Source organism: Polypterus senegalus, chromosome 10 (assembly GCF_016835505.1).
Source record: "Polypterus senegalus isolate Bchr_013 chromosome 10, ASM1683550v1, whole genome shotgun sequence".
NCBI lineage: Eukaryota > Metazoa > Chordata > Cladistia > Polypteriformes > Polypteridae > Polypterus > Polypterus senegalus.
In genome coordinates this window covers 150,771,610-150,794,067 of record NC_053163.1, presented here as the reverse complement: position 1 = coordinate 150,794,067, position 22,458 = coordinate 150,771,610, and the positions used below count along the sequence as shown (strand labels likewise).

Here is a 22,458-nt window from a genome sequence, read left to right as displayed (position 1 = left end):
ATATAGGAAAAGAGTGGGATATTGTGTTGTAAATTGAATTGTGACAATTGTGATCCCAAGTATTTAAACTCATCCACCTTCGCCAACTCTAATACTTGCATCCTCACCATTCCACTGACCTCCCTCTCATTTACACACATGTATTCTGTCTTGTTCAACTTGACCTTCATTCCTCTCCTCTCATATCTCCAACCCTTTAGGGTCTCTTCAACCTGCTCCCTACTATCGCCAAAGATCACAATGTCATCAGCAAACATCACAGTCCTTTGGGACACCTGTCTAATCTCGTCTGTCAACATGTCCATCACCATTGCAAATAAGAAAGGGCTCAGAGCCGATCCCTGATGTAATCCCACTTCCGTCACTCCTACTGCAGACCTCAGCATTGTCACACTTCTCTCGTACATATCCTGTACAACTCTTACGTACTTCTTTGCCACTCTCGACTTCCTCATACGATACCACAGTTCCTCTCAGTCACCTGTCATATGCTTTCTCCAGGTCCGCAAAGACGCAATGCAACTCCTTCTGACCTTCCCGTTAGTGGTCACCACAGCAGATCATCTGTTTCCATATCTTCTTGTCATCATCTTGCTCTGTCACACCTATCACCTGTATGTCCTCTCTCACCACGTCCATAAACCTTCTCTTAAGCCTTCCTCTTGCCTGGCAGCTCTATCCTTAGCACCCTTCTCTCAGTATAACCCAGCATCTCTCCTCTGCACATGTCCAAACCAACACAATCTCACCTCTTTGACTTTGTCTCCAAACCGTCCAACCTGAGCTGACCCTCTAATGACCTCATTTCTAATCCTGTCCTTCCTCGTCACACCCAATGAAGATCTTAGCATCTTTAACTCTGCCACCTCCAGCTCTGTCTCCTGTGCCACCGTCTCCTGCCCATATAACATAGCTGGTCTCACTACCATCCTGTAGACCTTCCCTTTCACTCTGACTGATACTCGTCTGTCACAAATCACTCCTGACACTCTTCTCCACCCATTCCACCCTGCCTGCACTCTCGTTTTCACTTCTCTTCCACAATCCCTATTACTCTGTACTGTTGATCCCACGTATTTAAACTCATCCACCTTCGCCAACTCTACTCCCTGCGTCCTCACCACTCCACTGACCTCCCTCTCATTTACACACATGTATTCTGTCTTGTTCAACTTGACCTTCATTCCTCTCCTCTCCTCTCATATCTCCACCTCTCCAGGGTCTCCTCAACCTGCTCCCTACTCTCGCTACAGATCACAATGTCATCAGCAAACATCACAGTCCATGGGGACTCCTGTCTAATCTCGTCTCTCAACATGTCCATCACCATCGCAAATAAGAAAGGGCTCAGAGTCGACCCCTGATGTAATCCCACTTCCGTCACTCCACCCACAGACCTCAGCATTGTCACACTTCTCTTGTACATATCCTGTACAACTCTTACGTACTTCTCTGCCACTCCCAACTTCCTCATACGATACCACAACTCCTCTCAGTCACCTGTCATATGCTTCCTCCAGGTCCACAAAGACTCAATGGAACTCCTTCTGACCTTCTCTAAACTTCTCCATGAACATGCTCAGAGCAAACATCGCATCTGTGGTGCTCTTTCCTGGCATGAAACCCTACTGCTGCTCACTAATCATCACCGAGCTTCTTAACCGAGCTTCCACTATTCTTTCCCATAACGTCATGCTGTGGCTCATCAATTTTATCTCTCTGTAGTTACTGCAGTTCTGCACATCTTCCTTATTCTTAAAAATCGATACCAGTAACACCAGCAACACATTGTGCAATTTAAAACATCTAAATAAATAACCTTATCAGATACATGTTCAGAAGTTTTCTTCTGTCTGTCCCTTGCTACACACATTTTTCATTCTTATGGCTGGCTACTCCACTTCTCCTCTGCTCCAGGTAACGGCTGTGGACTTTAGTCACGTGTGCCATACAATTAAGCACAACTGGAACTCCCACAGTGCTGACTGTGAACCAAAGCTGAACCAGGATTAGATGTTTCTGTTTTTTTTTTTAATTTTAGCATTTATAATTGTTAGCGCTTTTGGTATGTTGTCCTGTAGCCTAGCAGTCCAAACCTTATGTGTTGGTTTTCCCAAAGATTTTCTAGCAAACCCCAGCGGTGGTGGTTGGGTGTTTAGTGGTCATTGGGTGTTGTTTCTGTTGCACCAAACTGTTCAATAAACTAGCTGAAATAATTTAAAATGCATGGGAAAGCGATTATTAAAATTGTTTTTATTCGAAATTAATCATTGAGTTATTATCCATCCATCCATCCATTTTCTAACCCGCTGAATCCGAATACAGGGTCATGGGGGTCTGCTGGAGCCAATCCCAGCCAACACAGGGCACAAGGCAGGAGCCAATCCTGGGCAGGGTGCCAACCCACCGCAGGACACACACAAACACACCCACACACCAAGCACACACACGGGCCAATTCAGAATCGCCAATCCACCTAACCTGTGAGTTATTATTAAGAATTATTTAATTATTTAAAGAGTCTTTCAATATTGTTGATTTGTCAAAGAAAGCCAAATGAAATCCACTGGGATTAAATGTTGTATAATAATAAAATATGAAAACTTTCAAGGGGATGAAGATTTTTCTTTAGTTGCTGTAATTTAATGCCACTATCGTGGCGATATTCATATCATCATGGCTTTTGAGTGACCTTCTTCCTAAATAGTCCCAGTGTATTTACTGCTATGGATTTCAATCTGACAACCAAAATGTGGATTATGAGCTGGTGCAGAAAACTGAGACATACAGAAAATTAAAAATGAAGAAACCGCATTGGCTATAATTATAGAAGGCTTGAGCGTATGCATCACATGCTGTAATCCGCATTGGGTATAAACTCGGATCTCGACTGATAGTTAATTAGTCCGAATGTGAAACAAAGCAAGCATCAAGCGTTACCTTGAAAGCCTCTCGGCGCTGGTACTCGAGCTTCGCCATTTCATCGGCCACCCAGGCGGGGATGTCTGGAATTGCGATGTGGATGACGTATTTGAGAAGAAGTGCAAAGTGCTGCAGAGAGACAGGGGGAGAGAGAAAGAGGCTTAGCCTGCTAAAGTTGCACCCTTGTGCCAGCCGCCATTATATGCTGGATAATTTAAAAAATATTTTATGTCAGTATTTGCAGTCATGCCCCAACCCCATCTTTTTTCCCCCTGCAGTTTTACATCCTTATTGCCCTGTTTATTTAATTGCTAAAGTGGTAGGGGGCCTTTAGTGGGTCCATTTATTTCCCTCATTTGCTGGGGCAGCAGGGTTGCCTGACATCCCGATTTGAGCGAGACTGTCCTGAGTTTAATAGACAAATCCCAAGTCCCTCTGAAAATCCCGATGGAACAAAAATTGTATGTGGAAAACAAATCTTAATTCAGTTTTTATATTGAATTTCTGAGTTTCTGAGTTCTGAGTCCAACTTGAGAGGCCATTCCAGTTCCGACTTCCCACTTCAAATGGAATGCAACATAACACAGTCACCTGAGGGAGATTTAATAACCAACCGGCCTTGCCATAACTCCTTTCTGCGGCTCTGCCTTTCAGTCTGTTGCTCCCAAATGACTTTGCAGAGTACTGTGGATTCACTAAATATACGGTTACCTCTTTGCTTTGATTGTTTGGTTTTTGAGATTTTTGAAATCCCAAATACGTATGTATTGTATAGGGTGGTCCAGATCTAATTATGCAATTTTCATTACGCTATAACTTATTAAGTTTATTACATAGAAAAATCACCCGAAAAATCCCGGACCATCGAGAAGTGTGAGAACTGACGACCTTAAGAATCGTCTTCGCGCCGAACTGGAATCGTCCCCGCATAAGTCAAAGTCATCCAGACGATCTGGATCTGCATAATCAGATCTGGACCACCCTGTATAAAGTATACAGGCCAAATTCCGTTAGAACAGCGTTTCTCAACCTTTAAGCATTTGCGACCCGAGTTTTCATAACAGTTTTAATCACAACCCCCCTAACGTTTTTTTGAAACCCTAATAAATTTTATTCCTATATTTTTTGCTGCCGATACACAGCTACAAGTTTTATTGTACCTACAGTGGAACCTCGGTTCACGAGCGTCTTGGTACACGTACAAATCGGTTTACGACCAAAAAGTTTTTGCCTCGGTTCACGACCACACACTCGGTATACGAACAAGCCAGTTTCCCTTTCGGTTTGTGCGCGCCGATGATTTCCGCATGTGTTGCATTGTTCTCAGTCAGATGTGCGTGCGTGCTTTCACTGTGAACTCTTTGTGCTCTATTGCATTTCCCTTCCGGTTCGTATGCGCCAATTACTGTATGTAAGCATGTGTTCAGCCTCTCCCTGTTCATTGTTCTCAGTCAGACGTGCATGCTTTACCTGTGAACTCTTTGTGCTCTACAGTATTTCGTGTGCTTTTGCAGTTAACCATGGCTTCTAAGCACTGTAACCTCCTCCTCTCCACCCAGTTCCTCCTCACTTCATGCCAGAACTCGACTCATGCAAGGTTAGTTTTCTTGGTGGTTTAAGATTAGTTTTGGTATTACGGATTTTTCAAATGTTCATTTTTCGGTTCGTAGCGTGAATTGTTGCAATGTTACTTTTCTTGGTTGCTTGTGATTGGTTTTTAAAGTTCCGATTTGTTCTAATGTTCCTTTTTTTCCCCTGTGCTTAAAACTCATTTTAAAAAAAATGTTTACAGCGATCAGGTTGTAAGGCTATTAGCAGGAACTCCTGCAATGTTAATTTCTTGGTTGCTTATGGTTGGTTTTTAAATAAAGTTCGGATTTGTTCAAATGTTCCTTTTTTTCCCCCCTGTGCTAAAAAAGTGTTTACAGCGAGCGGGTCGTAAAGGATATAGAGCGAACTCTTGCAGTGTTAGTTTTCTCTGTTGTTCAAGGTTTTCTGTGTTATTCAGTGTTTTTACATTTCGTTTACTATTACGATGTGCATTCTATGGCGTAATTAACTGTATTTGTGCTTAAAAATGTTTTAAAAAGTATATTTACATACAGTTCGTCCAGTCTGGAACGGATTAATTGTATTTACATACAATCCTATGGGGGAAATTACTTCGGTTCACGACCAAATCGGTTTACGACCGAGTTTTGGAACAAATTATGGTCGTGAACCGAGGTTCCACTGTACTTAACTTTTATCGACATTTATCTAACTTTATATTTATTTTTCTAGTATCAGAATGTACTTTGGTTTCAATAGATGTATTTTTCATATTTTCGATTCTTGTTTTCTTTTTTTCACACCTTCGTGCCCCCCCTTCGCGTTCCACAGGTTGAGAACCGCCACGTTAGAAGAAACTCCATTTTAACAAAATCCTCGTTTCAATTAATTTTTTTTTTTGGTCCTGGCCAATTTCCTTTAGAACTAACGGTGAAAAACCCTCATTACAGGCTAAGTCCTTTTATTCTGCAAAATCCATTACAAGGAAGTCATTTTTCAGTAAAAAAAGCAGCAAAACACGCACGTTTTTATTCTTTCCTTGGCCCAAAAAATGCGATTCAGGAGCTCCACTGAACTGCCAGTTTGATTGTATGTTAACGTCACTTAGCTCATTTCGAAATTCGCCCGACTCTTACAATGGAGCAGAGCTCAAGAAGGAAATTGCAACAGACCTGAGGCTGCATTCCATTTACCTCACATGTCGGAGCTGGGAATGACGTCACACCCGAGTTGACCGCATTCCTGTCACACATTTGAAAAACCAATATGGACGCATCTAGGAAAACCTGTGCTGTGCTTTTTCTATTGAAGTAAATAGTTGATAACAACGCACTACACTGTATTTAACGTATCCAAACACTGTAGCAGCATGTCCACAGATAGAATTTGGACAGGACTGTGTGTACAGCTGATTTAATGGGACACAAATAGGCAGAAGTGCTAATAAACAGGGTAATACTGCAGGTCAGGTTGGGAAGCATCTACATGTATTGGTACAGCGCACCCACCACATGATGAAAGAGCTCAGGGAGCTGGTTAGCAACCCCTTCAGTCAGACCACGTGTCCAGTCCCACCTTCTGGAAATGACCCTCTATCTACCACAGCCAGGTGTTACGAACCCTTGGCCTGGTGCAGACACTCGGGTCATCAACAATGAGGATCCTGCAAGCCAGATCACCCTCGGGTAATCGCGCCACATGGCTGTAGTGCCGTAACTGACACTCTCTCACAATGCAGGTAATGTGCCTCATTTGGGACTCCATGAGCAACCGCTCATTCGACACAAAGTCAAATCAAGGATTTTCCGGAGAAACTCAGTACTGAAGGAGTCCAGTCTTCGTCTCAGGTCACTGGATAGCGTCCATGTGTCGCAACCATATAGCAAGACAGGAAGCACCAGGACTCTAAAGACTTGGACCTTCGTCCTTTTTACATAGATATCGGGAGCGCCACATTACATACTATACTACAGCTTTCACTAAAGTTTGAGATGTACGTCAGCATTTTGGACGGACGTCATGACCTGAAGTCGGACAAACTTGGACTTGACAGAGATGCCCCGAGCTTCTGAGTTGGAAATCCAACTTGAGAGGCCATTCCAGTTCCAACTTCCCACTTCAAATGCATAGTATGATACTATGGCTCTCAAAAAAGACTTGTCGGGGTGTTCCAGATGAAAATTCCAACTAGGAACTCAGAGATCCCAACTTCCCACTTCAAATGAAATTGGATATCAGAGCTGGCAATGAAGTCACACCCAAGTTGACCTCATTCCCGTAAAACATTTGGAAAACCAATATGGATGCGTCCAGGAAAACCTTTGCCGTGCTTCCTCCATTGAAGTAAATAGCAGTTGATAACAACACACTATGTGGTATTTTTTGCAATCGAACGCCGTTGCATCATGTCCACAGATAGAAGCTGGACAATGCTGTGTGTACGACTGACTTAATGAGACACAAACAGGTAGAAGTGTTAATAAACAGCATAATATTACAGCTCTCACTAAAGTTTGCGTTGTACGTCGCCATTTTGGATTGACGTCATGACCTGAATTCAGACAAACTCAGACCTGACAGACCAGCCCTGAGATTCCGAGACGGAAAAGGGTGACATATGACAATGCCCTCCATAGCAGTATATTTCTGAAAACACCGACTCAGCGCTGCAGTCTGGATGGGCGAAAACAGTGAGTGCTGAAAACGTAGACTCAAATTACCATCCTTATTACACGGTGTTTCGACTAACTGTGTCCTGCTCATTACATATTCTCAGCCGCTATGCCTGCCTTATACTTGAGCGTCACTCTCAATAACAATTCCACATCATCGCCAGTCCGAACAAAACTTTTTTTTTTATGGTTTTTCGTATTTGCCATTTCTATTCTCTGTGTATGTGAACAGAAGCTGCAAATGAAAGTCTAGCATGGAGGACATGTCCTCTTCCGATGCGTCTATGCCCAAGGTGGGCAAATGGTTACATGGCATGCGTTTTCAGTCGTTTCAGTGCACAGATATTTTCATAAATGATGTGAAAACACTGGTGTGAATTGAGATTGTTTTTGCTTAAACAAACCTTTCTCAAATGAAATCGCAGTAGTGTGGCCATAGTCTTAAATGATGGAAACGAAGGCTATGAGTAAGAATGTTTGGAAAAGTCATGTAGTGTGATAGGGTTGCTTTAACTGTGTGGCACACACCCTTCCTGTTTTAGATAGGAACATCGAATGAGATTGAAGTAACGGGTATGGGTGGGGTTAGACTGGTGCAAACATCTCCTACCTCTAGGATGACAATGGAAATAATTGCCATTTCTGGACTCAGCCATGGAAACAAGCGTTGAAGCTGTCCACACTGGCCAATCAAGTAGCAGTTTACAATTATTGCGATCACACCCATAGCCTCCATTACATTCTGCAGGGAAGAAGAATACAACAACGTCAACATTTTCAGTGTATTTAGAAAAGCAAGCCTCTCTTCAACATCCATAACTGTGTCGTACTTCATAGTCAATCGAAGAACATTTAAGAGGATACACACATTTTAAACTCGCTCATCCATTACCTGCCATTGACCAATGCTTTCAACCCTCTGGCCAAACGGCCTCTGTAGGCCAGTGCAGAGTTTAAAAGCATCGCTGCGAATTTCAATGATGTTGTTGATCAGCGCACACATGGCCGCTAGAGGGAAGGCAGATGAAAAGAGGACGACGTAGCCAAACTGGATGAACATCTCCTGATAGTCTTGGAATGTATCCTGCAGAGCAACCAAGGAGAAAAGATAAGCATTTCAATACAAAACAAAATGAAACAACCTGAGGCGCTAAGCCCGTTGAATCATCAGTAGTTAAGCCCACTGACTGCTTCCCATGTGCCCGCGTGTGACAGTCTCTATATTAACATATGATGTCGAAGGGAGGGTTGTCCCCAGGAAACATGGCCCACAAAACCCAAGCAACTATAGGCAAGTAAGCTAAATGTGCATCACAATAAAATTAATGGAACAATTAATTAAGGACAAGATTGAGCAACACAAGGCAAGGACAGAGGTTTACTGAACAGTCAGCATAGATTAAGACTAAGGCGGTCATGTAATACTAACAGGCTGGAATTCTATGAGGAAGCAACAAAAGGATACGATCAGAGTGGAGCGTATGATCGTATTTTCTATCTATCTATCTATCTATCTATCTATCTATCTATCTATCTATCTATCTATCTATCTATCTATCTATCTATCTATCTATCTATCTATCTATCTATCTATCTATCTATTTACCTGGACCTTCAGAAAGCATTTGATAAGGTGCCACATGAGAGGGTGGGCATCAAACTAAAAGAAGTGGGAGTTCAGGTGTGTGTGCAGAATTGGCTCAGACACAGAAAGGTGAGGGTGGTGGTGTGAGAAACCTTATCTGAAATTAGGTGATGTTAAGAGTGGCATTCAACAGGGGCAGGGTGAATGCTGCTACTATTTTTAATATCTGTATATGATTTGGATAGGAATACAAATAGTAAGCTGATTAAATTTGCAGATGATACCAAGCTAGGTGGACTGGCAGATAGTTAAGAATCCTTTGAATCATCACAGAGAGACTTGGACAGCATACAGGCTTAGCAGATTTATGGCAGATTTTAAATGTAAAGTATTACATGTAGGAAGTAAAAATGTGAGGACTGAATACACAACGGGAGGTTGGAAAATCAAAAGTACACATTATGAGAAGGAATCAACTGCCAGTCAGTGTTCAGAAGCCATTAAGAAGGCTAACAGAATATCAGGTTATAAAGCGCCTTGATGTGTGGTGAGTATAAGTCACAGGAGGTTCTGCTCAGGCTTTATAACACACTGGTGAGGCCTGATCTGGAGTCCTGTGTGCAGTTTTGGCCTCCAGGCTACAAAAAGGACATAACAGCACTAGAAAAGGTCCAAAGAAGAGCAACAGGGCTGAGTCCAGGGCCACAAGGTGTGAGTTATGAAGAAAGATTAAAAGAGCTGATCCAGTTGAAGCAATAGGAGATGAAGAGGAGACAAGATTGACACATTTAAAATTATGAAGGGAATTAGTCCAGTGAATTTAGACTGTAACTTTAAAATGTGTTCAGGAAGAACATGGGAAAATTTGTTAAAGGTAAATTTCACACAAACATTAGGAATTTTTTTTTACACAAATATCCAGAGACACGTGAAATAAGTGACCAAGTGGTGTGGTAGACAGTAGGACTTTAGGGACCTCCAAAACTCGATTTGATGTTACTTTAGATAAAGTATTAGTGCATTATAAAGCTTCAGCATAACCTCCTTGGACTTGTACTGCACGCATCAAGGCGCTATATAACCTGACATTGTGTTAGCCTTCTTAATGGCTTTTGATAACTGTCTGGACGTTGATTCCCAAGTCCTTCTCATGAGGTCTACTTTTGATCTTCAGACCACCCATTGTGTATTCAAACCTCACAGTTTTACTTCCTATGTGTAATTCTTTGCTATTTGCTGATATTAAATTTAATCTTCCACAGATCTGCCCAAGCCTGTATGTCGTTCAAGTCTCTCTCTGATGATTCAATGGATTCTTGATTGTCTACCAATCCACCTAGCTTGGTATTATGTGCAAACTTAACCAGCCTGTTACTTATGTTTCTTCGCAAATCATTTATATATATATATATATATATATATATATATATATATATATATATATATATATTTTTTTTTTTTTTAAACATAACACACTCTTAAATTCACCCCTATTCCAGTAAGGTTCCTGGACTCATCTCCCTCTGCTTCCAGCAATTTTGCTCCAATTTACACACCACAGCCTGAACTGACACCTCTTTTACTTTGATGCCCAACCTCTCATGTGGCACCTTATCAATTGCTTTCTGAAAGTCCAGATACATAATATCATATGCTCTACTCTGGTCGTATCCTTTTATTGGTTCCTCATAGAATTCCAGCATGTTGGTAAAGCACGACCTCCCTCATCTGACCCCATGCTGAGTGCTCAGTAAATCTCCTTTTCTTGCCATGTGTTGCTCAATCGTATCCTTAGTTGTTTGATCTTTTCCTTCATATGCTGAAATTGGGAAATGACTCCAACATGGAACCCTTCCACAAACAAGCTGCTGGTGAAGGTGCTAATGTAGTATCTGAGGGACATGGTCAGTCCATGGCTAGTGATAGCTGGATAAGACTTGCCAGAGACCGCCAATGTTGAGTTGATGCTTATTGTGGTACCTGCTCTAAAATATAAAATGTCATCATCAGATCTCTTGAACATTTTATGAATGTTGCACAAATGAATGTTCATAAGAGACCATGATAAGCCCTGCCAAGCACAGCCTGTCTGATGACTCACCTCATATTTCTTCATGCAGCTTTCAACCTCAGCTTGGGTGAGGTGACTTGAGAACTTTTCCTCTGGAGGATCTATCCAGGAGTCTCTCTTGGCTTTGGTTTCTTCCTTGTGAGAGGTGTGCCTGGTCTTCTGCTGTCGGAGTATCATGGTGGACTCGACGTCCGCCGGTAACGAAGCCCTCAGTATCTCGCTAGGGACTTCCTTGCTATCGAGACCCTCATTCTCATCGTCGTCGCACATCTCAAACACTGCAGCTGGGTCCATTCCTTTCTCAACCATCGTAGGGCTACCTTCCTCCAGAAAACTGTCGTTCACCTGGCTTATGATGGACCCTGTCTTCCGTTCCACCTTCTCGATGAAGCTCACTTTACGAAGTTTCAAGCCGCAGTCAATGAGGCTCTCTTCTTCGTTTTCTTCTTCACTTTGCCTCTCCTCCTCTTCCTCTTCTTCTGGTACTCCACAGCCTCCATTCAGACACTTCTTCTCTCTTTTGTCACTTTCTGCATTTGGGTCCCTGCTGCCTTGACCCTGGTGAGCCTGCTCTGCAGACGAAGCCTGGGCCTTTCCTAGAGCCGAACGGCCACATTTAAGCACATAGGAGATGAGGAGCTCCCATACCACCTTCACAGTGAGTTCCCCCAGCTTGTGTCTCTCGTACAAGTACGGCTGGAGCACCTCCTTGACGTTCTGAAGAAACTGACGGATTATCAGCAGAGTGGCCAGCATCTAGGGGGGACATGAAATGAATTAGGTTAGGATTATTTGACCGTTTTGCCCCTTCTCTGGATGCCTGCGGGCTCACCCACCCACCCCAACACAGAGATTCTCACAAAACTAAACAATAGAGCGGCCGAGTCTAGCTGATATCCTACAATGGTCTGCTGTTCAAATGGTGACCACAACAATTACTAGATTTGTTCAGCTGAGTTCCTGTGGAGAACAAGATGCACCATTAAGTTTTATTTGACAGTTTCTTATGGTAGACTTCACAGTGGTGCAATGGACAGCACTCTAGAATCTCAAACTCAAATCAGTCTAGTCACCGTCTGTACAAAATGTGCACGCCGCCTCGTGGTGTAACACGTTATGTGGGAGTTTAAGCTGGAAATCCTTGTGAACTACCTAAGATGACCACCAGGAAGCGGCCAATCCTGGAAGAAACCGGTGCAAATCAACAATCAGTCGCAGATTGGAAACCATTCCAACACATGACATGCTTATGTTCACACTGACAGTCATTTGCATGGGGAATTTGGCCAACTGGCCTAACCTGCATGTCCTGTTTGGTTCCAAACCTGGAAGTTATCATCACTGATCATCATTTGAAGGCCTTATAGGGTCATTACATCCATGTGTGCAGAGTACAGCAAAAGTCTTACCTGCATTTGCTAATGAACATGCAACATAGAACATAAGAAATGTGACAAACGAGAGGAGACCATTCAGTCCGTCAAGCCCATTCTTTGTGTAAAGAAGAGCTTCACTGGCACTATGATTAGTTTGGATAACAACCTTACCCTAAAACTTCATTCTTCTTCACCTGAAAATGTACATGAGGCCAATTTAGAGTTGCCAGCTTACCTAATCAACGAATCCTGTGCCATGTTTGTTTGCTGCTTTGTTCCCTGTGCTGAAAGGGTGGGTTCAGAAAATAGAAATGGGACAGGTATGAGTGACTTGGGTTGAGTGTGTGAGTGCATCTTGTGAAGGACTGAAGTCCCATGAAGAGCTGACTTCCAAGTGGCACCTACTGTTGATGTCATGTGGCCATGATTAAGCAGATTAAACAGAATTCTTTTGAGTAAATAGCAGATCACATATGCAAAGATGCCGGTGGAAATTAAGGGCATGTGTGTTGCTGATTAAATTGTAAGAATTTGGGACAAATTACCAAAATCTTAACGACCTTTAAAAAAGTCTTTGCATGAGATGTCGGTGAAGATGAATGAGTTCAAAGATTCATTTTAGTTTTAAGGTAAAATTGTTGGCTGCTCCGGACACTAATGAAGAGCAGTCCTGACACTTTGCCAATAAATTACAGAGTGCTAGAGAAATACTGAATCATTATAACGTGCCTATAATGAAGCCATGAGGTTGTTTTTAATGTAACACTAGGGGGCTCTGCCCCCTGCTCGTTTCGCTCGTATACACGCTACTCATTTCCTGGATCTGCTGCTTGCGACGAATCGTGCTATGCTTCTGGATGAACACAAATATCAACCCTGTCTTTGATATCTCTGTCCTTCGAAACTATTATCGCTGACAATTAGTCACATGTTAGTTTATTATACTGTATATGCGAGCGTGATCTTTCGGATTCATATAGAAATCCAAGAAAACTTCTTTGTCCGTGTTTTTCAGATAAATTTCGTGTAAAGTATGATACTTTTGGACGTATGGATTTGTATTCATTATTGACTGTAGAATTTCTACTACATCCGATCGTTTAACTCTTTCGATTCTTTGTGACATCGCTTCTCTGTGATCATAAATATAAACCTGACCGAATTGTGGTTTCTTTGAAATTAAACTTGTAGTAGCTTTAATTGTTGTGGGACCACAGATTATCATAGTGTATGGTTCTGAATTGTGTAAATCTACATTTTGAGCATTGAATGATGCAAACGCAAACAGATTATTGTAGATTAGAATATTTTGCCTGTAGTGTTGGTGGATTTCACTTTCACCAAATAACAAATCTTTTATTTCTTGCGAATACGCCTCTTCATTGGGAAAAAACACTACTTTTCCCTGATGGCAACGCAAATTAGACGATCTACAAGTCTTCGACTTAAACTTTAAAGCCGAAAAATATATACATACTTCTGTCATATCACCTATATCTATATATTCAATCTCTTTTTTGCTGTTCCATTATTTCACAGAGTAATAATTTCTATTTGTTAGCACTAATGCGATCTTTACTATCAGTTTTTTGAGACTTTCGAATTTTAGTACTTTCATAATCTCTAACCTACTCTGCATGTGTATCGTGCCAACATTTTGGAACCTCTTTATGACGTTCTACTTTGTCTTCTACTCTTTGTCTTTTAATTCCAGCCCTCTTAGCACAAAGTGTCGTCTTGCGAGACTTGAAATTATCTTTCTGAAAAAGTCATGTCTCATCCCAGGATTTTTTTATACAATAGAGAGATAAGCACTGAGAACATATTTGTTCACTTTTTGCATAGCTAATTCCTTTCCTCTTACATTCATTTCTAGATAAGTGACTTTTCTTTTTAATTTTATGGTTACCTTACCTTAAGCAGTAGGTGAAGTATGCTCGGGTACAAGTGGCTTACATGTGCGACCCTTTCTCGGCATTTAATTAATTTGTATGAGGTACCTGTTTAGCTGTTAGGAGTGACAGTCAGACAAGTAAAAGAGGAAAAATATACAAAATATACAAGTTGAAATGATTTCTCTCAAATTAAATTTGAAGCAATCCATAATTCAAGTTGCCTAGAATGTTTCTCTATTTTAAGACAGACGAGTTCACAAATTCACCAGTTTTTCATTGGAAGGTAATATCCTTAACCTCCTTAGTGTTATGTTTACCCAAACGAGCCAAAAACGTTGAAGACAAATGTTATTCCGTGTAGCAGAAACACGTAAATACCAAAACGTCAACATAAATACCGTAGAGAAAGCCAGTCGTGTGTCCACTGCTGTACTGATGCAGATTTAGTATGTCTCTTTTTGTGTGAAACGTTTTGAGACCTTCACCTGCTGCAGTCGGGACAGTACAAGTGTGTTTCTTTGCACACTTTTCTTATATTTTGTCTGTTGCTTGCGCATGAGAAGGTAAAATGTCAGTGCCTGCTCTGTGCAATTGACGCAACTCTTGTGTTATTGCAGGCTACCACAGTGCAAGGCTTAGTGACCTTAACTTTTCCCCTGACACGAACTTTGACCGTTGCCACATTGTGAACAGTAATTTGGGGGCTAACGTCTTGCTTGTCCCTGCACTCATACACAATAATTTTCATGACACAGCTACTGTTGAACCACTTTGAAACTTCACGCGACCAAATTCACCAGGCATTTCACGGAAGTTTGGCTGTACAGTTCCATATTATGCTTTACTATCACATTTCTGGGTCAACGTCTGATGATCAATTCACATCGTCATAAATATCACTCAAGTTAAGCAATGGTTCAGTTTCAGTTTATTCTAAAATTGCCTGAACGGCTTTCCATTTACCTTTGTGTTTTTAGTTAGATTCTGCCCAAAGCATAAATATTGATGAGTTACCTTAGAATGACAAAACACATACAAATATTCAAGATGTTTTGCAGCATTATGTTATTTCTTCCACTAGATGGCAGCTGAATACTGTTACAAGCATCATTCCATCATAAAAATGTAAAGAGGATCATTAAATGTCACCCTGCGTCTGACTCGTGGCTAACTGTAGTTGCATAGAATTCTAAGCATGAGTCACAATTGGGGTCCACACCAAGGAGGTTAAAGAATAAGTTTAGTTTACCGGAAGCTAAGTTGTTTCATTCAGACAGACAAACATGGCAACCACAGTAGGTGCTTTTTGCATTTCACACACCTAAAATGGATGGATAAATTGTTAATTAATAATTTATTAATAATTAGATCATTAATTTACAAACCATAATCAAGTTCCAGTCAGTAATGTAGTCACTTGGATGCATAACGCTCGTCATCACTTACACACGGAGAATGCAAACAGCATGAATAAATTTAAATATTATTTTGTTGGTGTGTGGAAAGTACATCTTAACATTGCATGATGAGAATGCTAAGTTGATAGCACTGCCATCTCACAGACCCAGCATCCAGTTGTCTGAGTGGAGTCGACACGTTCTTCTAATGTTTATATGGATTTGTCTCTCACATCCTTAAAGAGATGGGTGGGTGTATGCATTAGAACATTCTAGATGAGAACAGGCCATTCAGCCCACCAAAGCTCGCCAGTCCTATCCACTTATTTCTTGCAAAAAAATATCAAGTCGAGTTTTGAAAGTCCCTAAAGTCTTACTGTCTACCACACTACTTGGTCACTTATTCCAAGTGTCTATCGTTCTTTGTGTAAAGAAAAACCTTCTAATGTTTGTGGGAAATTTAACCTTCACAAGTTTCCAACTGTGTCCCCGTGTCCTTGATGAACTCATTTTAAAGTCACCATCTCGATCCACTGCACTAATTTACTTCATAATTTTAAATACTTCAGTCAGGTCTCCTCTTAATCTTCTTTTGCTTGAACTGTAAAGGCCCAGCTCTTTTAATCTTTCCTCATAACTCATCCCCTGTAGTCCTCTAATCAGCCCTGTCACTCTTCTCTGGACCTTTTCCAGCGTTACTATGTCCTTTTTGTAGCCTGGAGACCAAAACTGTGAATTTCCCCTTGGGATTAATAAAGTATCTATCTATCTATCTATCTATCTATCTATCTATCTATCTATCTATCTATCTATCTATCTATCTATCTATCTATCTATCTAGGACTCCAGATGAGGCCTCACCAGTGTGTTATAAAGCTCAAGCAGAACCTCCAGTTACTTGTACTCCACACATCAAGGCACTATATAACCTGACACTCTGTTAGCCTTCTTAATGGCTTCTGAACACTCTCTGGAAGTCGATAGCTTAGAGTCCACTACGACTCCTAAATCCTTCTTGTAAGGTGGACTCTCGATTTTCCGACTGCCCATTTTGTATTCAAACCTAACATTTTTACTTCTTGTGCAATTCTTTACATTTACTGACATTAAATTTCATCTTTCACAAATCTGCCCAAGCATGTATGCTGTCCAAGTCCTCCTGTAATGATATAATGGATTTCAAATTATCCATTATCCACCACCTGTCTTGGTATCATCTGCAAATTAGCTTGTTATTTATATTCCTATCTAAATCATTCATATATATTAAAAATAGCAGCGGCCCTCGCACTGACCCCTGCTGGTCACCACTCATAACATCGGCCAGTTCTGATGAGGTTCCTCACACCATCACCCTCTGCCTCCTGTGTCTGAGCCAATTCTGCACCCATCTAAAAACATCACCCTGAACTGCCACTTCTTGTAATTTGATGCCCAACCTCTCTTGTGGCACCTCATCAACGTATGCCTGAGTGGACTATGTGATATACTGGAGCTCTGTCCAGGATTGCTACCAGACTTGAGATTAAGTGGGTTTGAGAGTATTGTGATATACTGTTATGATATTTTGAAATATGTTCTTAATCATCATAGAGATCAGCTGGATTAAGCTTTTAACTGTGAAGATGGTTAGCAAATTGTGAACCACGTTTAAAAATGCTTTACACCTAATGTAGGAAGAACACATGTGTTAAAATTAATCAAATCCTCGTGCAAGGGAAAGCTTCTCTGTAAAACCAGATTAAACTTTGCCATTCAAAGACATCACTGGCATATGGATGAAAGTGGCTGATGCCATGCCACCGGCTGTTTGTGGTCTCTCGCCATTCACAGTTATGAATATTTGGAGTAAATGAGAGGTTGAAATATTGATAGGTACATCCGCAAAAAGATGAACTCTAGACTGTGCATCTTATAAATGTGTCTAAGGACTCTGATGCCAGCAGAACTATGAACCACAGACGAGGCTACACAGCGTCCAAGTTCTGACTGCACATCTAAAGACATAACTAAAATTATCATCTTTACTGTAAATGGCAAACATGCCATACCAGAATATATGCGGACCATTTTTTAAAACATTATTATTATTTTTAAAACATTTCCAATGTTGCCATGACAAATTTTACTAGCCATCAAGATATTGCTTTCCGCTCCCAGTGTTTAGAGATAATGGAGTAACTTCCTTAACTCACTCAACGAGGACCTTGCTGCGGGTCCCTGGCTCAGCACCAGCTGTTCTCCACAGTGAGATACTGAGATACTTTGTGGTGTCAGTCCATGGTAATACTTCACTAGTTTCAGTTGTGCTCAGTTCACATTTTTCCTTCCTATATGTAACATTTGACATTTACTGACATTAAATTTCATTGTCTACTAATCTGCCCAAGCCTATGTGCTGTCCAAGTCCCTTTGTAATGGTTTGGCTGATTGTAGATCACCTGCCATCCCAATTAACTTGATATCATCTTCAAACTCAACCATCTTGTTGTCTTTAATCTTATCAGGATAATTTTTGTACACTCTGGGGGGACCCCACTCCTAACATCACCTAACCCTGATAAGGCATAACCCTTTGCTTCTTGTGTTTGAGACACTTTTCCACCGATATGCACACTACTCCCTGAAATGAAACTTCTTTTAGTTTGATGCTTAACATCTCAACACCTGGAAAGCCATTAACTGTCTTCCTTTGTCTGACTTGGTCATGAAGTGTTTAAAAAAACGCACAAGAAGGCCGTTGGCTGGTAAGCACATTTCACTTGCTGTCTTACCATACACACAAGTTGAAGTACAAGAATAATCCATTTGTTTGTCACTCGGCTCCTGAAAAACTCTCCTCCTTCTATCTTCCTTCTTTCAAATTAGTAAATGGCGCTCTTTATTCTGTTTTGTTCTATTATTCTAAGCGCCTTGAGCATGGGAGATGCACTATATAAGCAAAAAGTATTATTATTTTATTATTATTTGTGCAAACACTCAGAGTCACACCTGAAGCTCCGCCTCCATAGATGCCACTACCAATCAAATCAGTTGCTGGTAAAATCTGCCATGCACAAACTCATATTTAATAAAAAAAATGGACATGCACGACAAATGCAAGCAACCAGCTAAAATCATTCACACATTTACACTTCAGACTGGTTTATTTAATTATTTTTTAGGATTATGCCGTCACCGTCACAGCAACTTATTACACTCTTTTAGTGGTATTTTAGAGCCAGATTTGCAGTGATGCACAGGGAGGTCTGGCCAGCTGGCATTACGATCTTCAAAGGATGAGGGGTCTTCTGACCCTGGAAGTAGTTTGGTAGTAAAGCCCACCCAAAGGTAGGACATCTCATTACAAATTGGTGCAAAAAACCTTTCTGGGCCTCAGCAAGGGTAGATGGAGTAGGAAGGGTCAGCAGAGACACAAACACTTCTGGCAGGAGGTAGAGAGGCCAAAAGAGAAAGAGATAGAATTAGAATTAGAATTAGAATTAGAACATTAGAACAATCTAGACGAGAACAGGCCATTCAGCCCAACAAAGCTCGCCAGTCCTATCCACTTGTTTCCTCCAAGAAAACATCAAGTCGAGTTTTGAAAGTCCCTAACGTCTTACTGTCTACCACACTACTTGGTAGCTTATTCCAAGTGTCTATCGTTCTTTGTGTAAAGAAAAACTTCCTAATGTTTGTGCGAAATTTACCCTTAACAAGTTTCCAACTGTGTCCCCGTGTTCTTGATGAGCTCATTTTAAAATACAAGTCTCGATCCACTGGACTAATTCCCTTCATAATTTTAAACACTTCAATCATGTCACCTCTTAATCTTCTTTTGCTTAAACTGTAAAGGCTCAGCTCTTTTAATCTTTCCTCATAATTCAACCCCTGTAGACCTGGAATCAGCCTAGTCGCTCTTCTCTGGACCTTTCTAGTGCTGCTATGTCCTTTTTGTAGCCTGGAGACCAAAACTGCACACAGTACTCAAGATGAGGCCTCACCAGTGCATTATAAAGGTTGAGCAGAACCTCCTTGGACTTGTACTCCACAGATCAAGGCGCTATATAACCTAACATTCTGTTAGCCTTCTTAATGGCTTCTGAACACTGTTGGGAAGTTGATAGCTTGGAGTCCACTATGACTCCTAAATCCTTCTCATAAGGTGTACTCTCGATTTTCCGACCGCCCATTGTGTATTCAAACCTAATATTTTGACTTCCTATGTGTAATACTTTACATTTACTGACATTAAATTTCATCTGCCACAAATCTGCCCAAGCCTGTATGCTATCCAAGTCCTTCTGTAATGATATAACGGATTCCAAATTATCTGCTAATCCACCTATCTTGGTATCATCTGCAAACTTAACCAGCTTGTTACTTATATTCCTATCTAAATCATTTATATATATTAAAAATAGCAGCGGCCCTGTAGGGCAGGAGGACACTTGACAACTAGGGAAATGGGAAAAGCCTGATTAAGAAACCAGCAGGACCCCCTCAACTCACTACCACATGGCCTAAAGGGTTGTAAGTGCTGCACTGGATGGACGGACAGGTTTATCTCATCTGAGGTCGATGATCGTGTCCTACCTGGTTAAGGAGACTGTAATGGAGGGAGCACAAGAATGGAGGTGTAACCAAGTCATCTGTCTTGGTTTAAAAAACTGACATACAGTCAGGTCTGTAAAGATTTGGACAGTCGCACAATTTTCATCATTTTGACTCTGTGTGCCACCACAATGGATTTGAAACGAAGCAATCAAGATGTGACTGAAGTGTAGACTTTCAGCTTTAAATCAAAGGGTTTAACAAAAACATTGTATGGGCCATTTAGAAAAGACGGCCATTTTGTATGTGGTCCTCCTATTTCCAGGGGCTCAAAAGTATTTGGACAAACTAACATCATCATAAATATAACAATCATTTTCCATGCTTGGTTGAAATCCTTTCCAGTCAATGGCCTTCTCCAAGTGCTGGGTTTCCACCTCAGTGATGCTTTGCCAGGTCTTCACTGCTGCTGTCTTCAGGTGCTGCTTGTTCGTTGGACTTTCTGCCATTAGTTTTGTCTTCAGAAAGTGAACTGCATGTCCAATTGGGTTGAGGTCAGTTGATTTATTTGGTCATTGAAGAATATTCCACTATTTTGTCACATATAAACCACTTGTTTTGCTGTCACATTATGTTTTGGCTTATTGTCCATCTGTACTGTGAAGCGTCATCCTGTCGGTTTTGCAGCATTTGTCTGAATCTGAGCAGACAGGAGAGCCCCCTGAACACTTCAGAATTCATCCTGCTACTTCTGCCACCACTCATACCATCAATAAACACCAGTGACTGACTTCCATTCACAGTAATGCTTGATCAGGCCATAACACGGCCTCCACCATGTTTCATAGATGACGTGGTAGGCTACAAATCATGAGCTCCTCTCTGTCCATCATTCTGGCCTTAATTTCATTTGTCCAAAGAAAGTTGTTCCAAAACTGGACAGGCTTTAAAAAAAAATTCTGGCCAAGTCTATTCTGCCCTTCCTATGCTTGATGTTTTCCAGTTGTTTGCACCTTGTAGTAAACCCTCTGTCTTTACTTTCATGAAGTCTTCTCTTGATTGTAGCGCTTGCCAATGATAGGACCCCATCCCAGAGAGTGGTCTTGGTTTGGCTAAATGTTGTGAGCGGGTTCTTCTTCACAAAGGACCGAATTCTATGATCAATCAGCACAGTTGTCTTGTGTCGTTTCCCAGACCTCCTGGAGTTGCTAAGCTCACCAGTGTGTTGCTTCTCTTTAATAATGTTACCAGATGGTTGATTTGCCCACTCCTGGTGTTTCTGCCATGTCTCTGATGGGTTTGTTTTGTCTTCTCAGCGTAATGATGGCCCGTTTTTACTTGCATGGACAGCACTTTGGACGTCATACTGAGAGTTCACAGTGACAGCCTCCAAATGCAAATTCTACACTTGGAGTCAACTGCAGACCTTCTGTATTTTTTCTGCCTTTTGTGTCCCAGGGCTAAATATTTTTCCAAAAAACTCAGTTCTCTAAAAAGCACACAAGCAATGGCTTCACACATAAATCAACATAAAATCCTTATTTATGACCAATGTCACTTTGTTTTATGTTCCAGGAGCTCCTACAGTATGCATATTCACATACTTATGACATATGTGTTTGTCCAAACACTCATAAACTTCAAGGGACTTTCTGGTAAAAACAACATCTTGAAGTAGTCGAGTGGCTGCTAATCCGTAGTGTCCACCAGCAGGCCGAGTCATTTGGTGAAGTCCAGTTGCCAGCTTGTCTCCCGCTGATCGATGTCTGTGTAGTCCTCCCAGGGCAAACATTTTCATTGGCACATCCGCTGCACAAGCGTGTCCAGCACTATGATCAGCTGATGATGCAGGCACCTGACTTTCGTTTTCGATCTCCAGATCACTTGTATCAAAATTGGAGTTCGATAAATCAGAGTTCTATTCAGCAATAATACACAAAAAATAAAGAACAAAAGAAATAATATGCACAGAGCATTTTGTTTTGTACATTTGCTTCGCTCTCTCGCCCGATGTCGATGTCATTCTAGACGATGTTTACTCTACGCTACACACACACAGGGTTTCAACGTCAAGTCAGCGAATCTAACAGTCCTCCAAGCAAAGAGAGTCTACCTATAACGTAATGGTGAGTTTTATCAACATTTACAGCCTTCTTTCACCCTCTGCTCCTGATAAAAATCCTCAACCCCTTGTGTCGACAAAAGTCGACATCCGCCCTAAAAAAATTAATAGTTAATGAAATAATGAGGGACCTGCTGACACCTGGCTATGGAACAGCCTATTGGTCAAATGATCAAGTACTTTTGAGCCCCTGGAAATGGGGTAGGGGGGCTAGGCAGAAAAATGGCTGTCATTCCTAAATGGCTCATATGATATTTTTGGTAAATCCCTTAACTTAAAGCTGAAAGTCTACACTTCAATCACATCTTGATCGCTTTCTTTCAAATCCATT

At 41.3% G+C, this 22,458-nt stretch overlaps 1 protein-coding gene across 3 annotated transcripts in view; it reads right to left on the bottom strand.

The window, feature by feature from the left end:
* ano8b (anoctamin 8b) overlaps positions 1-22,458 on the bottom strand; it is a 200,341-nt gene that overhangs the window by 8,334 nt on the left and 169,549 nt on the right. For all 3 annotated transcript variants that reach the window (XM_039767063.1, XM_039767061.1, XM_039767062.1), the window contains 4 exons: positions 10,832-11,557; positions 8,038-8,229; positions 7,756-7,887; positions 2,941-3,051 (listed from right to left, as the gene is read on the bottom strand). In XM_039767063.1, coding sequence (XP_039622997.1) covers positions 2,941-3,051; positions 7,756-7,887; positions 8,038-8,229; positions 10,832-11,557 — 1,161 coding nt within the window. The remainder of the gene's footprint in view (positions 1-2,940; positions 3,052-7,755; positions 7,888-8,037; positions 8,230-10,831; positions 11,558-22,458) is intronic.